At 38.6% G+C, this 16,527-nt stretch overlaps 2 protein-coding genes across 3 annotated transcripts in view; one reads left to right on the forward strand and one right to left on the reverse strand.

The window, feature by feature from the left end:
• Nucleotides 1–16,527, forward strand: part of LOC309485970 (uncharacterized protein) — a 28,463-nt gene that overhangs the window by 6,527 nt on the left and 5,409 nt on the right. The window lies entirely within an intron of this gene.
• Nucleotides 14,332–16,526, reverse strand: LOC309485856 (uncharacterized protein). The gene is made up of 2 exons (XM_082152915.1): nt 15,727–16,526; nt 14,332–15,525 (listed from the first exon to the last, which is right to left on the reverse strand). The coding sequence occupies exon 2, from the start codon at nt 15,363–15,365 to the stop codon at nt 14,445–14,447; it is 921 nt and encodes a 306-aa protein (XP_082009041.1). The 5' UTR covers nt 15,366–15,525; nt 15,727–16,526; the 3' UTR covers nt 14,332–14,444.

Consider the following 16,527-nt stretch of genomic DNA (forward strand, 5'->3'; position numbering starts at 1 on the left):
TTAATTACTTAAAAACCATACAATGTGATTTTCTGGATTTTTGTTTTAGATTCCGTCACTCACAGCTGAAGAGTACCTATGATAAAAATTACAGACTTCTACATGCTTTGTAAGTGGGAAAACCTGCAAAATCAGCAGTGTATCAAATACTTGTTCTCCCCACTGTATATGTTAGGCGGAACTATTACACATAGTTCCGAATGAGTACCGAATCTCCGGATCAAAACACAGACGGAGAAGAAGGAAAAAACGAGCGATAGCATATGTAAGCAGATGCACATGTAAAATAACCTGATCATCAACATTCAACAGCATATAAATCAAAACTGCCTAACATTACTGACTGGGTGCTGGTGGCACGATCTCAATCTATGTTTTGATCATTGTTCGGAATCTGATCTGGATCTGAACGTGATTTTTCTCAGCTTTTTGCTCCAAAATTTAGCTTTTTTATCAAACTTACCCACATTCAAGTGTTGATAAAAAAAGAGTGCACAAAGCTAGTTTGTTTTTGTTTTAAAGCAGAGGCTCTGTTCTTTTTATTTTTATATATTGCATGTTCAGATATTAATAAAACAATTAATAAAATATTCTGGGGGCCATGAAATTGATGAAATTATAAAATGCTGGTGCTGACTGGCAACTTTTTTTCAAAAACGCTGGCGGGAAAAGAGTTGAACGCAAACTACAACTTGTGTGGTGGAAATGTTAATGACTTTTACAAAGAATTGACAGAAATGACAGAATTCTTAGTAAGACATGCATGTACACTATTGAAAATTGTTAGTAGACAAATTAAACAAACTAGTGAGAATGTGAAAACACCCTATTATAAGCTGCTTTCTATGAAGCAATAATAAAAAAGAAAACAGGACAGCGGCAGCATCTTACAGGTGTCTATGAGAGGATTTCAGTGTGTCAGAGCTGTATAAGTGAAATCAGCTGGTCATTAATAGCTCTGATTATCTCTTGATACTGGTTTATCTGACAGTTTGCTTCACATTGTTATCAACAAATTGAAAGGAAATGAACCATTAGTGGCTTGTGTGTTCGTTTATCTTGGCAGTGGAAGGCCAGTGCATGTGTGTAGGTCTGTGTTGGCACACACTGCAGTTGAACCAGTTGAAGGGATTTGAACGTTTGAGTAATGCTCAGAGCAGAGCATCTTCTAAAAAGTGTTTGTGTGTGTGCGTCGATCAGTCATACTGTGTGTCTGCCTTTGAGCCTAAATGCGTAAAGTCTGTGATTTAATGCTATCGCTGTGTGTGTGGATGCCTACCTGTGTGTGTGTGTGTGTGTGTGTGTGTGTGTGTGTGTGTGTGTGTGTGTGTGTGTGTGTGTGTGTCTTATAGGTTAAGGGCTAAGGAATGGAAAAACCCCTCATTTTGTTGCAGGAGATTAAGCATTTGTCACTTTCAAGGCACAGGCCAGAAAGCTGAACTGGAGGGCACACATTCTACAGTGATGAGAAATTCCCTTCTCCAATTTATTCCAATGGAGAAATGTCTGCCAGTGGCATATAGCTCAGTTTTCAATCTGCCTCAGTTTCAGCCCGCAATCTCCAGTAATCTCTACAGGAATCACCTTTCTCAATAGAACATTTCAATTCTGGATATAGAGTCTTGGATATGCCATTCATCATAACTTCATATCAAATTCTCTTGAATCTGTTAATCTCCTGGCCATCTGTGATGAGAGTTAAAATCCTGTAATTGTTTCTTAAAGAGCATGGTTAGTGATGAAATTCATGATGGATTTAGTTGGTAAATTTGTTGATTTGCAACCATCTTTGTGTTGTTTCAATGTCAGTTCTAGTTTATGTAAATTAACAATGTGTACTCTTTCTCCTTTACCTGCTCCCAGATATCCCTGTTTATTTGTCTGCTAATTTTGTCATCTTTTTAAAAACTACTGATCAAACTTCTGCATTTGGCACAAAATCAGAAATGCATTATGGGTGTTGAAATATTTGGCAAAAGGCAACGCCATAGCCCTTTATCTCTGTTTTCTCTACTCATTTCACAAGTTCACACTTACAAATAATCAGATAATCAGTTAAAGAGTATGCATATTTGGCGTGCTGTCTGAGGGGAGGGCTCCGAGCTTGGGATTTGGCCCGAACCCAGAGCACTTCTCCCGTATCCCAGGCTGGGATAGGAATCAGCCAATAGTGAGTCGTCGTGGTGGCGGAGGGATGCAGAACACTGTTGAGGAACAAAGGCGAGTCTGCTATGTACTGTATATAGCTATATACATGTAAGCCTCCTCTCGTGCTGATTGGATAGATCATTTCAACGTGTTCCTCCCGAACTTTGTTAATAAAACATAATGTAGCACAAACTTAATTTATTCTCATGTTTCTATAGCCAGGTGTTATTAAAAGCCCATCTTGCCAGTGGTGAATTACCCTTTTAATGATTTTTTTTGAACCAGTGTTGTTAACTAAAACTATTAAAAACATTTTCCTTGAAATAAAAATGATACTTAAACATTTTGTCTTGGCAACTAACTGAAATAAAATATGTTTAAAGGGTTAGTTCGGCCAAAAATGAAATGTCTGTCAGTAATTACTCACCCTCATTTCTAGTGATGCTCCGATCAGCATTTTTGGGGCCGATCACCGATTACCGATCACCAAAATCATGATCTGCCGATTGCCGATCACTGCCGATCACAGAATGGAAAAATGCTAGAGTCAAGAAAATCTTGAAGAACCACCAATATTTATTTAATTGTAGAAAACAAGATAACATAAGGCTACTGTAGGCCACCTTTTCCAAATAAGGCACAGTATAATTTTTCAAAACAAAGAGGGGTCAGGCAGACTACAATGGATGTAGTTGAGGAACTAACTACATCAGATCCAAAAAATAAAATAATGACAGTGACATGTGAGGTTATTAAAACAGTAAGTCCCGCCCCTCGACTGCCAAAAATAAAAGTGTTCGAGCGAGCAAAATCAGCAGGCGAGAGGAGATCAAGCGCGAGAGTGTGGGGAATGATCATGCGTGCGCGCGAGGGCAGAGATGTCATGCGCCCGCGCAGGGTTTGAATGAGCTCGCGAGTTCCCGTTTCCTCGCGCGTAGATCTGTTATCCTCTCTCGAATGTCATTTACCGCGCGCGCCAGCATCAGTTGTGCGCTCGTTTATAATTGCCATTGAATTACCGTCATAGGAGAACTCATTTTGCCACTGTTAAGCAAGTTCTGCTCTGCTGTTGTGTTGCCGCGCATGCGGAAAAGTTGCGCGAGTTATTTACGTCACGTGATCGGCTTTTTTGATCGGCGCTTTTGGGGGTTGCCGATCAAGCTATTTTTTGCCAATATCGGCCGATCATGATCGGCGGCCGATCAATCGGAGCATCACTACTCATTTCGTTCCAAACCCATAAGACCTTCGTTCATCTTCAGAACACAAATGAAGATATTTTTGATGAAATCCAAGAGATTTCTGTAAGGGCTGAACGATTAATCGCACTTTACATGTAATCGCACTTAAAATCGAGATGGCTTATCGCGATTTTAAAATCGCAAAGGCTGCGCTAATTTTTTTTATGCGCAGCTTGTCATTGATGTACGGCTCTGTAAACGCTGCTCCATCTGAAAGCACTGTGAATTTGAGTAACTTATAACATGCATTTGAAAAAAAAACACGCGTCAAACATCTTTCCAAAACATGAGAAGCATTTATGAACCTCTTGTCCAACAACAACAGACAACATTTAATAACATGCATTTACTCCAAACTCACTTCATAACGACAGACAGTTGAGCATCCTTCTGTGAGATGATGTGCCTTCTTACACAAAATAAGGCAGTCGTGTATTTATAAGTCATGTTTAATCAAAGCATTTCAATCTTCTGTTTATTCAGATACAGCGATTTCCTGGAATGATGCGCATTATTGTACTTCTGCGGCGGGGCATATTTATCGTGTTTGCGTGAGAGCGCCCTCTGGCGTTCAAATGGGGCAGTATTTACTACCAATCAGCCGCACTCCACTGACAAGCTGCGCATAAAAGAATCGCAGCCTTTGCCAAATCGCGTGCGGTTTTATTGCGATTAATCGTTCAGCTCTAATTTCTGTCGCTCCATAGACAGCAACGTAGTCACCACTTAGTAAAGATATGGTTAAATAGTCCATGTGACTACAGTGGCTCAAACTTAATGTTATAAAGCGACGAGAATACTTTTTGTGTGTGAAAAAACTAAAATAATGACTTTATTCGACTATTTCTTCTCTTCCCTATCAGTCTCTGATGCTGTTCACGTTGTAAACACAGTGCAGCGCTTCTTGGTTTTACGTCAGAACGTCAGCTCAGTATTGGCTGGCTCCTGCATCAGCTCCACACGCATGTGTTGTGGTGCTCACTTGAACAGCGTCGGAGACTGACAAGGAAGAGAAGAAATTGTTAAAGGCATACTATGCAGTTTCCGTTTTTGTCAAACAGAAACCCCTAGAGTCGTTGTGGAGTACTTGTGTTTAACGCTACTTTCGTAAATACCACTCACGCAGAGCCGTCTCTGCACTCTTCCGACCGCGCTTTCTTCGTTTTCTTCATCGACTCTGCCATGATTCACGTCTGAAATGCGTGCTAGTGTCTTCCATAGAGGCTGCTTCATATGTTGTTGATGTGCCGTAAAGAAAGTCGAGATTCTTGCGAGATTTGGCGGGGCGCCACCTGTCAAACCTGCATTGTTCCTTGCCCTCATTGCTGCCGCTTTGCTGTCGGGGTGATTGAACCACTGTAGTATTATACTATTATAGTACTATTTTAACAATGTCTTTACTACCTTTCTGGGCCTTGAACGTGGTTTTGACGTTGCTGTCTATAGGGGGGTCAGAAAGCTCTCGGATTTCATCAAAAATATTTTAATTTGAGTTACGAAGGTCTTACGAGTTTGAAACAACACGAGGGTGAGTAATTAATGACATAAATTTCATTTTTGGGTGAACTAACCCTTTAAGTTGAACTAAAACTGAACTAAAATTTGATTTAAAAAAAAGAAAAAATGACGAAAACTTAAACTAAATTTAAAACAAAAATATTTATAAATACTATAATTTTTTCGTTAGTTTACCCAAAATCTCAGTCTTCCAATGAAAATGATTCTTGCTGGTGACATATGCCCCTCCACAATTGACTGCAAGCTCATATTCAGATCTGCTGCCATTTAGTCAACAACCGATGGATAGAAGCAAGTCCCCGTCCTAATTTTTTTTCCGATAATCCAAGTTTCATTGCGACTTTAATTTCTTTCATTCTAATAATGTGTTAACCATACATGAAACTTTTGTCAGTGTAGTGATGGAAAGGTAGACGGTGTTCTATGCTGACTGCTGTAAAATGCAATAATCCCTAGCAGCTGACAAAGATGTTCCCAGGTGCCAGTGTCGTACTCCTGCTGTCAAACATCTGTGCCACATCTGCCTGCTAATCACCTAGCAAAGCTCTAGCCAGTTTCTTGTGTCCATGGCAATCAAGTTATGTTTCAGGATTTGTCTATAAATGTCTTCCAAATTTTGAATAAAGTAGCTTAATAATACAGTAAGTATAGAATTACAGTATACTTAACATTGTATGCATGTCATATATACATCTAACCAACTTGTTAGTTAGTGGTAGAAGGCTTCAGTTCTTAATCATATTTTAAAATCTTCATTACTCAAATTCAAGACAATAAATCTTTCAGAAATGTTTCACATACAGACGTCATATTGACTCGCAGTAAAGACTCTAGTCTAATTGCAGTGTGTTTTGAATTTTTCCACTTGTTAAATCATTTGCCTTTCTGTCACAGTGACTGGCTCGTCAGTAAACATGCACAACAAATATTGCTTAACTTGATATACCTGTTAAATTGAGCCTTATTTGTCTTAGTTTCAATCCCATGTGATGCAACAAGTGAATTAATTTAAGTAATTTTTGCTTCCTTAATTCTTAACTATCAACATTACATTAAATTCAGTTGTGTTCAAATTAATGTTTTTACCCTCGATTGGGGCATAATTAAATGAAAATGTAATGTAAAATGAAAACGTTACAGTTAGAAACGTTACGTTTTTAAGTTTCACTTAAAATGTTTAGTGAAATAAAATATAAGTACTGGCTACAAAAAGAATAAAAGAAATACAAAAGTGAAATGAAATAAGTTGAAGTTGAAGTAGGCTACTAAAATTATTAAAACTAAGTGAAATAAAAATTAATTAAAACAATTATATTAATAAAAAAAAAAACAAAAAAAAACAATAACTAATGAAAATGACAAAAACACACACAATTACTAAAACTAAATAATTAGTCCCATTGAGATTCAGAATCTCTTTTACAAGAGAGACCTGGCCAAGGTAGCAGCCAAATCACAACAAATGCAGTAATATAAATAATATTAAAACAACACTGATGTAAACGGTCTTCACAATGTGATAATATGGGTTTCTTCTGCATTGGCTTTAAATGTTTGTCTCTAACATATAGAACACGTGAGGTGACTTTTCCATGCTGCTGCCTCTCTCTGGAGAAAGGGAGGGAGTCTGGGAGTTAGGGCTGCACGATATATCGTTTTAGGATCGCTCTTGCGATGTGCGCATCTGCGATAGTCACATCAAAGGATGTGTGATGTCACGTATGGGCATTGTAGTTGATCCGTACGGATCGGGACCACAACATTTTCGGAACTTTAACCATCATATAGAGAAAGTTTATCATGTTCTGTCTTTTTCATTAATCTTAATTAAACAACAAAACGCACAGAAAACATGTGTAGCTTTAAAGGGCACCTATTATGACCCTTTTCACAAGATGTAAAATAAGTCTCTGATGTCCCCAGAGTATGTATGTGAAGTTTTAGCTCAAAATACCCAACAGATATTTTTTTACAGCATGTTTAAATTGTCATTTTTTGGGGCTCAGAAAAACGCGCTGTTTTAGTGTGTATCCCTTTAAATGCAAATTAATTGCTGCTGCCGACCCAGGGGGCGGAGCCTCACGAGCTCGCGCTTCAGTCAGGACAATCTCATCTGATGATATCAGAACAGAAACTCTCAGTAGCATGTTCATTTTGACTCGTAGTCGGACAATAATGCCCACAGGGCCAGATAATATATACTGTATGGAGATTAAACAGGTATAGTTTAGCTTAATTATGGTTATAACTTTGTCATCTGCTTTTATCCACTATTAATACAAGCCTGCTGTAGCAGACCTCGTCCGAATGATGACCAAAATATACTGATTAGTGGTGCAACGGATCATCATTGATCCGTGATCCGTTCGGATCAATATCTTCGGTTCGGCACTCACGTGATCCGCGGATTGATTGATGAAAAAAAAGTTGTGCGCATGTTCAGTCCACACACAGCGTGGTCATGGCGAGCGTTATGAACCGCAGAGAGCGTGACGCCTCATTCGCGCCGCAAAACCTCCAGACGTGCATAAACGCGTCTTTACATTGACTTCACATTGAAATCACTCGCGCCAGACGCTCTATTCGCGTTTGGTGTGAACGCAGCATGGGTGACGGCGAGAGAGAGAGAGAGAAAGAGTGCCTGCGAGTGCGAGCGAGCAAGGTAATACGTTGTCAAATATGTTTAAACTTAAATGAACTACACAAGTAGTTATGTCTCTTTGTATTAATTTGTCCTGTTATTGACATAGGCCTAATGCACGTCATTGACAAAATGCGCAACCAGATGTTCGAATAATTCGAATATGTGTTTTTTAGAGGGAATATTCGAACGTCATTTTTGAGCAATTTTGACAGCCCTATATGACAGTGGAAACACATAAAGCATTGGTCCATGTTTAAAGGAAGGAGATGCCTTTTTATGTTGCACTTTAAGTTGTTTTTCATTAATTATGTTAAAAAGAAGATATTATGCCTTGTGCACTTTAAGTTGATTTTATATATTTTAATTTAACAATTTAAAAGTGTTAATAAAGAAATAAAATAAAATTTTGCTGATCCGAAAAATGATCCGATCCGTGACTCTGATCCGAGAAACGATCCGAACCGTGAGTTTTTTGATCCGTTGCACCCCTAATACTGATGAGTTCAATGAAGTTTATTGTACATCACACAAAAGATGAAGTGTTAGTTTTACTCCAGAGAATCACTGTAAGAACAGCTAAATAAACACAGTATAAGATGTGAGCATTAAAGTCTTATCCATAAACTCTCTCTCTCTCTCCCTTTCATTATCATGGAACATACACAGCGAAGTACACAAAACACTCGTTACAACTAACAGCTAACAAATATATACACACCTTTTCAGTCTGTGCTTAATAAACTGGTACACTGTAAATCCGTAAAACTATTCGATGAGCTGTCATAAAGTGCGCGCTCTCACTTTAATTTCTGCCGTGGTCAGTAATGTTAGTCCTGTCGCTCCGGAGAGTGTAATCTGGATCACGAACAGTTGGTACAGATCCATCCTCGAGTAAGAACGAGAGTAAATGAAGACTGATATGTTCATTCTGACATCCAACAACAAAACACCTCAATCGCTTAGGAGACATTCTTGTCTACAGCTGCTCAAGCGTCGAACAATGGCGGACTGTGTTCAGCCATAGACTGTGTCCAGCTCACTCAGGGCGGGTCTATGCTCAAACTGAAGTGTCACTCAACAGTCGTGGGAGGGGCCTGCGCAATTCTACGTCACATTGCGCTGAATCTGAGAACAGCTCATTCTGAGACAGTGATTTATTGAGATTGTAAAAAAACACTGGGTGGATTTTTATCATTCTAGGGTGGTTTTGCTCACACACTGCCAACACACATTTATGTTCAAACACCATGTAAAAGTGAATTTTGCATAATAGGTGCCCTTTAAAAAAGATTATATTTAACTTATAAAAATTACTGAAGATTATGCAGTGTTATTTTACATTTGATTATTGAATTTCTGTACCTGAATTCTGTTAGACTTACCTGAAACTACAAACCGTTTTTTTTATAATTTTTTTTTATCTTTGTTCTATTGTACCTATGATTATATTTTGTTTATTATTTTCTATGCAGATGCACTCCCCCTACAAAATCACCACAATCATTCTAGAATGATTAATTCTTTCCAAATAGAGCTATTGAAGTCATCTGGTGAAATTGTTTCTTTTCATATCGCTACATCTACCACAGAAAAACTAAATATTTTCAGGTACATGTCAGTTTTTTCCAATATCGTGCAGCCCTACTGGGAGTGTCTTTGTTCTATTAGATGGATTTTTTCCCCAGACAGAACCATCAATTATTTACAAGGCAACTTGCTCATAAAGAGCACAAGAAAGGCCAAAGCCTGAAATGGCCTGACAGGCCGTGGAAAGGTCAAAGCATCTGTGTTGCTTTTCACAAAATGAGGATATATTAATAACATTTTATTTTACTGGCCACTGTTAGGAGTAATCTAGAATGTCACAAACACATGTGACTGTCCGTCCTTGTGTCCTGAAGGCACATACCTGGCAATATCATGCCAAGTTGACTCCATATGTCATGTCACTATTAAACAAAATGAAATGTCCCTATATGGCCTGGCAGATATTACTGAAAGAGTTGTTCAGAGATCACACCTGTCTCTGTGGAAATGGCACAATATAATCTGAACACATCAGCCAATCAGAGTGGTTTATCCCTGTCATTAGTGCTGCTTCCCACTTTGCCTACTTATACTACGCCCTGAAAGTATGTACTATTTTGTGAAGAAAAAACGACATACCTTTGAGTGTGTAGCAGAAGAGTAGACAAGCTTTGGTACATGCAGTCATAAACAAGTCATGTCATACAGTTGCATCTTTAACGGACACTCTGTCACATAGTTACATGCATCCTGTTATAATAAACTGGCCTGTCAATCATCTTCTCACAGTTAACATCCTCCACATTGTATTTAATTTAATTTCTGATCATATTGGAGAGAAAAGTGGCAAACACTTGATGCATTTAAAAGTTAATGGCAAAATGGATATTTATAAAAGTTCACATTGTTGTTGCAAAAAGTTGTTTATTAGGTTAAATGTTTGATTATTCACTCAAAGCCCTTTTTCGAAATCTCTACTTAACCGTTGGTCGTGCACAACCGCGTTTACAATGTTTGTAGTTTTTAACACATTTTATTGGTGTTTGTAGTTCTGAACCGAATCCTCCTCTAAAGCGCAGTGGGTTGTGGGCAATATTAGCCATTAGTGTGTACGGATCCACATTTCGAAAATTAACCGGAAATAGTAGACGATCCAGGGACTTTTCGCATACTCTTTTCAACATACTATGCTTTGGGACACACTTATTCTAATCTCACATACTATTTAGGATAGATAGTAAGTATGCACATTAGAAATCCTAAAAAAGGAATGGCACATTTGGTGCATACCCATGTTTTGGTTCAGTTGGTTAGTGTGCACAGGCAAAATGTACCCGAGTCCGCTTGTGAAGATGGTCTGCCGTGGTTCACAGTTGTTCGCTAAAAGAGTTTGGCGACTTTAAGTTTATCCTTGAGTAGTTCCGATTTCTTTCCCGTGTCAGCAGGTCTCTTTACACTGCTATAACCGTGATCACGTCCACATGTTCCAACAGCTGAGGTGAAGAATTAGCACACTTACTGAATAGCCCTTTGTTGAAATCATGTTCACTCTCCTAAGCACTGATTCAGTAGCCTAGTTCTGGCACAACACTTCATTCTTCAAATACCTTTTTAACAAATGTAACATGCGTATTGCAATCAACACATTAGTCTACAAGTACACTGTAAAAAAAACAAAACAAAAAAAAAACACTATGGTAACAATGTTTTAGATATTATGGGATGGTATATTGGTGTCTGTATATTTTACAATTTAGATTTCATTGTGATATATTGTTAATATACCAAACTCTGCTTTGTGCCTCTGCTACGTACTGATAACCACATAGAAAAAAGACATGATGAATGAGAGATCATCATAAGTGGCCTGTCCATAAAACATGGACAATATGTAGACTGTGCACTGGGTCATACAAACAAGACACTAAACTAATGCAATAAACATGAATAACAACATACAACACAAAACACCCTTATTAAGTCAAGTCAAGTCAAGTTTATTTGTATAGCGCTTTTCACAATACAGATTGTATCAAAGCAGCTTCACGGTATTAAATTAAAATAATACAACAAAGTTTGTTTCAAGAGGAATTTATTGATTGATAAAATTTAATTAAATATCCCCAACTGAGCAAGCCAAAGGCAACAGTGGCAAGGAACCGAAAAACTCCATCAAGTGACCTAATGGTGTCCTAAAACTCCATCAGGTGACCTAATGGAGAAAAAAAAAACCTTGGGAGAACCAAGGCTCAGTCGGGGGCCAGTTCTCCTCTGGCATTTATGAGCTAGAGGCCGGATTGTAGTTTGAACTGTAGGATTATATGAATGCCTGGCTGAAGAGATGCGACTTTAATCTAGTTTTAAACTGGGAGAGCGAGTCTGAGCAACGAACAGTATCAGGAAGACTATTCCAGAGTTTTGGAGCCAAATGTGAAAATGCTCTCCCTCCTTTGGTGGTTCTGGATATCCTAGGTATGACCAAAAGCCTTGAATTTAGTGATCTTAAAGAGCGCGATGGATTATAGGGTGATATAAATCCCTAAACGGCTTAGCTCCAGTCTATTTAACGGATCTTCTAAGTCAGTAGCAATACCTTGTAATTAATACGGAACTTTATAGGTAACCAATGCAGTGATGATAAAATCGGTGTTATATGATCATATTTTCTTGATCTCGTAAGAACTCTAGCGGCGGCATTTTGGACTAACTGTAGCTTGTTTACTGAGGATGCAGGACAACCAGCTAATAAAGCATTACAGTAATCCAGTCTCGAGGTCATGAATGCATGAACTAACTTTTCTGCATCAGAAACTGATAGCATATTACGTAGCTTAGCAATGTTTCTAAGGTGGAAAAAGGCTGTTTTTGTAACATATGAAATATGATTTTCAAAAGACAGGTTGCAATCGAGTATAACACCCAGGTCTTTTACTGTAGAGGATAAAGTAACAGGACATCCTATGATGTTAAAGTTGCATTGTGCGAGGTTTTGTGGGCGGTTTTTTGAACCGATAAGTATTACCTCTGTCTTGTCTGGATTTAATAAAAGAAAATTACGCGTCATCCAATCTTTTATATCTTTAACACACTCTGTCAATTTGGAAAATTTAGCGTTTTCATCCGGCCGTGATGAAATATATATTTGAGTGTCATCAGCATAACAATGGAAACTAATTCCATGTTTCCTTATAATATTTCCAAGTGGCATCATATATATTGAAAATAACAGAGGGCCTAATACAGATCCCTGCGGCACTCCATAGTTTACTGGAGTTATGATCGATTTTTCTCCATTTAAATAGACAAAATGGTAGTGGTCAGATAGGTATGATTTGAACCAGCTTAGTGCTTGTCCTTGAACACCAGTATAATTTTGTAGTCGATCTAAGAGTAATGTATGATCTATAGTATCGAACGCAGCACTAAGATCAAGTAAAACTAGTATTGAGATACAGCCTTGGTCAGAAGCTAAAAGTAAATCATTTGTGATTTTAACGAGCGCAGTTTCAGTGCTATGATGCGGTCTGAATCCAGACTGAAACTTTTCATAGATATCATTTTGTTGCAAGAAAGAGCCCAGTTGAGCGGACACCACTTTTTCTAATATTTTAGACATAAATGGAAGATTTGAAATGGGTCTATAATTTGCTAGATTATTATGATCTAATTGTGGTTTCTTAATGAGAGGTTTTATAACTGCCAGTTTAAATGTTCTTGGAACATGACCTAAAGATAAAGACGAGTTAATAATATTGAGGAGAGGCTCTTCCACTACAGGTAACACTTCTTTCAGTAGTTTAGTTGGTATAGGATCTAATAAACATGTTGTTGTTTTAGATGAAGTGATAAGTTTATTTAACTCTTTTTGTTCTATAGTTGTAAAGCACTGTAATTGTTCTTGCGGGGTGATAATTGAAGCTGAATTATAAGGCGCGATTGAAGATTGAACGTTTACAATTGTGGTTCTGATGCTTTCTATTTTCTCAGTGAAGAAGTTCATCAAATCATTACTACTGAACTGTAACGGGATATTTTGTTCGGGTGACGTCTGTTTATTTGATAGTCTAGCCACGGTGTTAAATAAAAACCTTGGATTGTTTTGGTTGGTTTCTATTAGTTTGCGGAGGTGCTCAGCCCTGGCCGCTTTTAGGGCCTTTTTATAACGTGACATACTGTCTTTCCACGCGATTCTAAAGACCTCTAAATTAGTTTGTTTCCATTTACGCTCTAAAATACGGGTTTCTCTCTTTAAAACATGCGTAGTATTGTTATACCATGGTGCTTTATTTTTCTCTCTGACCTTTTTTAATTTAATAGGTGCAACCACATCCAATGTTCTAGAGAGAATGGTGCTCATAGTGCTAGTTAGTTCTTCTAGTTCATCTGTTTGTTTGGGTTCAGGCGGCAGCTGAGACAGATTAGATAAGCAATTTGAGAAATTATCTATGGTGGATGGGAGGATTGTTCTGCCTGGTTGATAACGCGGCGCCGCATGACATATTACAGCAGTACGTAATATGCAAGTTACCATGTAGTGATCAGTGACTTCATCACTTTGTGGAATGATATCTATATCGGTTGGATCGGTTCCATGTGATATAATTAAATCGAGTGTATGATTAAGACGATGTGTTGGTCCGGTGACGTTTTGCTTGACCCCAAATTAATTTAATAAATCTGTAAACGCAGCTCCTAACGCATCATTTGGATTATCTACGAGTATGTTAAAATCTCCAACAATTAATGCTTTATCGACATTGACTAATAGGTCTGAGAGAAAATCTGCAAACTCTTTTAGGAAATCAGCGTAAGGCCCTGGCGGTCTATATACGGTAGCCAAGGCTAGAGATAATAGGGATGTTTTTCTAACATCTAAGAGCGTAACATTTAGTACAAGTACTTCAAATGAAATAAACTTATAACCCGTTTTCTGAGTAACATTTAGAATATCTCTATAAATGGTTGCAACACCTCCGCCACGACCAATCAGACGGGGCTCATGCTTATAACAGTATCCAGGAGGAGTAGACTCATTAATACCGAAATAATCATTTGGTTTAAGCCAGGTTTCAGTAAGGCAAAGTACATCAAAGCTATTATCTGTGACTATTTCATTTACAATATCTGCCTTAGGTGTGAGTGATCTAATGTTTAGAAGACCTAGCTTTAGAAATAGTTTTTGTTTACTAATAGCAACATTTTCTGTTTTAATAACAATTAGATTTTTCCTAGATCCTGCATTTAGATTTATTATTTGATCTCACTAAACGAGGAATAGACACGGTTTCTATGCAATGTTCTACACTAGTATTTATATCAGTTGAATTGGTGCAGCAGAGACTATGATTTGGACTTTTGGTTACTAGTCAAAGGGTATTTAACATTTTGGAGATGTTATCTGACAGAAGATCCGCTCCGAATCTGCTTGGGTGTAAGCCATCAGCACGGAAAAGCCTAGGACGCTCCCAAAACAGATTCCAATTATTTACAAAGAGCAGTTTCTGCTCATTGCACCATGACATTAACCATTCACTTAGCGCAAATAATCTGCTGAACTTTTCATGCCCTAGTCGGTACGTGGGAAGCGGTCCTGACACAATGCTCGTTGTTTCAGGCGATGTGCTGCGTACCGTATCGATTAGATTCCTGAAGTCTTTCTTCAGAACCTCCGTCTGGCGCAGCCTGATGTCGTTCACTCCCGCGTGCAGGACCACAGTTCCGACGCGCTCGTCACCGTTCAGGATCTCGGGAACGCGAGCAGCGATTTCAGAAACACGAGCACCAGGAAAGCAGTGACTTTGCACCTTACTTTTACCTAACGTAGCGTGTACGTGCCGAACGATGGAATCGCCGATGATCACAGCATCGCGTTCTGTTTCGCGTAGAGGGGAGAAGCGGTTTTGTGTGGATAACTCGAAAACCGGGAGGGTCGGAGAAAGTCTTGGTCTAAACCTGACTCGCGTCTTCCGCTGCGGAACCACCCAGGCTTCGTGGTGGCGTGTTGGAGCCGGAGTGAACGAGACCATGGCTGATTGCGACCGATGCTGAGGAACGCATGGAGTAGACGCGGTCGGAGTCAGCGGGTTAGTAACGTTAAACACTGATTTGTGTGCATCGGCGCGTGATGTTTCAAGAGCCAAACACCGGTCTCTCAGCTCGGCCTGTCTCAATAAAAGGTTGTGGATCTGTTTCTCAACAGCTTCCAGCTCAGACTGCAGTGCGTGCAGCTCAAATGTGTCCTCACCTGCACCAAACGGTAGACTACTTACATCTGATATATTCGCCATTTTAACAGATGGACAGTGAGTTAGCAACGAAGCTACCAGTGATGCTATCAATATTAATACTAATTTATGACTGAAGTCTTGGATATAATCTTGGATATAAAATGTTTGTTTGTAAGTGAGTGTGGAGAAGACGCGTTCAGCCGTGATCCACGGACGTAACCTTTAAGAGTATGCAGCGTTGGATCACTAATAGGCTTGAGTTAATCTGGAAATCACTAATCTGCTCAACAGTCCGTGTTGTAACTATGAGGTTTTTTAGGTTTTTTAGTGGTAGGGGTGTAGAGTAGACGCACGATAGGCGAAAAAAATGTTGTTTGTGAGTGTGGAGAAGACGCGTTCAGCCGTGATCCACGGACATAACCTTTAAGAGTATGCAGCGTTGGATCACTAATAGGCTTGAGACGCGTCTGCTCAACAGTCCGCGTTGTAACTATGAGGTTTGAGCAGTAGTGCTTCTCAGTGAGGAAAAGTAGAAAATGTTCGTTGTAAGCGAGTTTAAAGAGAAAAATCAAGAATTATAAATCAAATCGATAGAGCTCCAAAAAAACAACGCATTCAGACATGATAATAACAGGACAAGACATTACTCACCGTGTTTGATGAGTGTTTCTTACTCACCTGAGCTTTTATGAACTCAAAGGCGCGAGAGAAAATGAATAAATAAAAATAGCTGAGCGCACGGGTGGCGCGTTAACAGGCTAGCGAATTACTAGCGTGTTGTGCTAGTAGTAACGGAAGCTAGCGATGTTGGGTAAGCTGTATTTAGTAGTAGTATAAACAACTAGAAATTGTAGTAAATGATGGTTCAAAACAAGGAAATACTAAGTAAAATAAACTAAGACGGAGCTTACAGCACCGAAGCAAACACACTCACAGCAGGCAGCGAGGCAGACAGGAGCAATCCAACCATTAGTATTATTGAGGAAAAAATGTAAATGATATTTAATTATAAAATATACCATTAATCACTTCTGGGAATCACTTGTTTTACTATTGTAAAATTGACTGCAATTCATAGTTTTTTACTTGCAGAAACACTACATTTGACAATATTGTCATTGTCAAATTTTGTATTTTACAATAAAAGCATATATGGTAAGGTAAGTAAAGTTAATGTACAATCTCTAGAATGTTAAACAAACAGTGACCCCTTTTGTGTCTC

The sequence above is a fragment of the Leuciscus leuciscus genome (genome assembly GCF_965113295.1).
Source record: "Leuciscus leuciscus genome assembly, chromosome: 2".
In the NCBI taxonomy this organism is placed as follows: Eukaryota; Metazoa; Chordata; class Actinopteri; order Cypriniformes; family Leuciscidae; genus Leuciscus; species Leuciscus leuciscus.

Coding starts and splice junctions, on each gene's coding strand:
- LOC309485856 (XM_082152915.1), bottom strand. CDS start 15,365: ATGGCGAATATATCAGATGTAAGTAGTCTACCGTTTGGTGCAGGTGAG.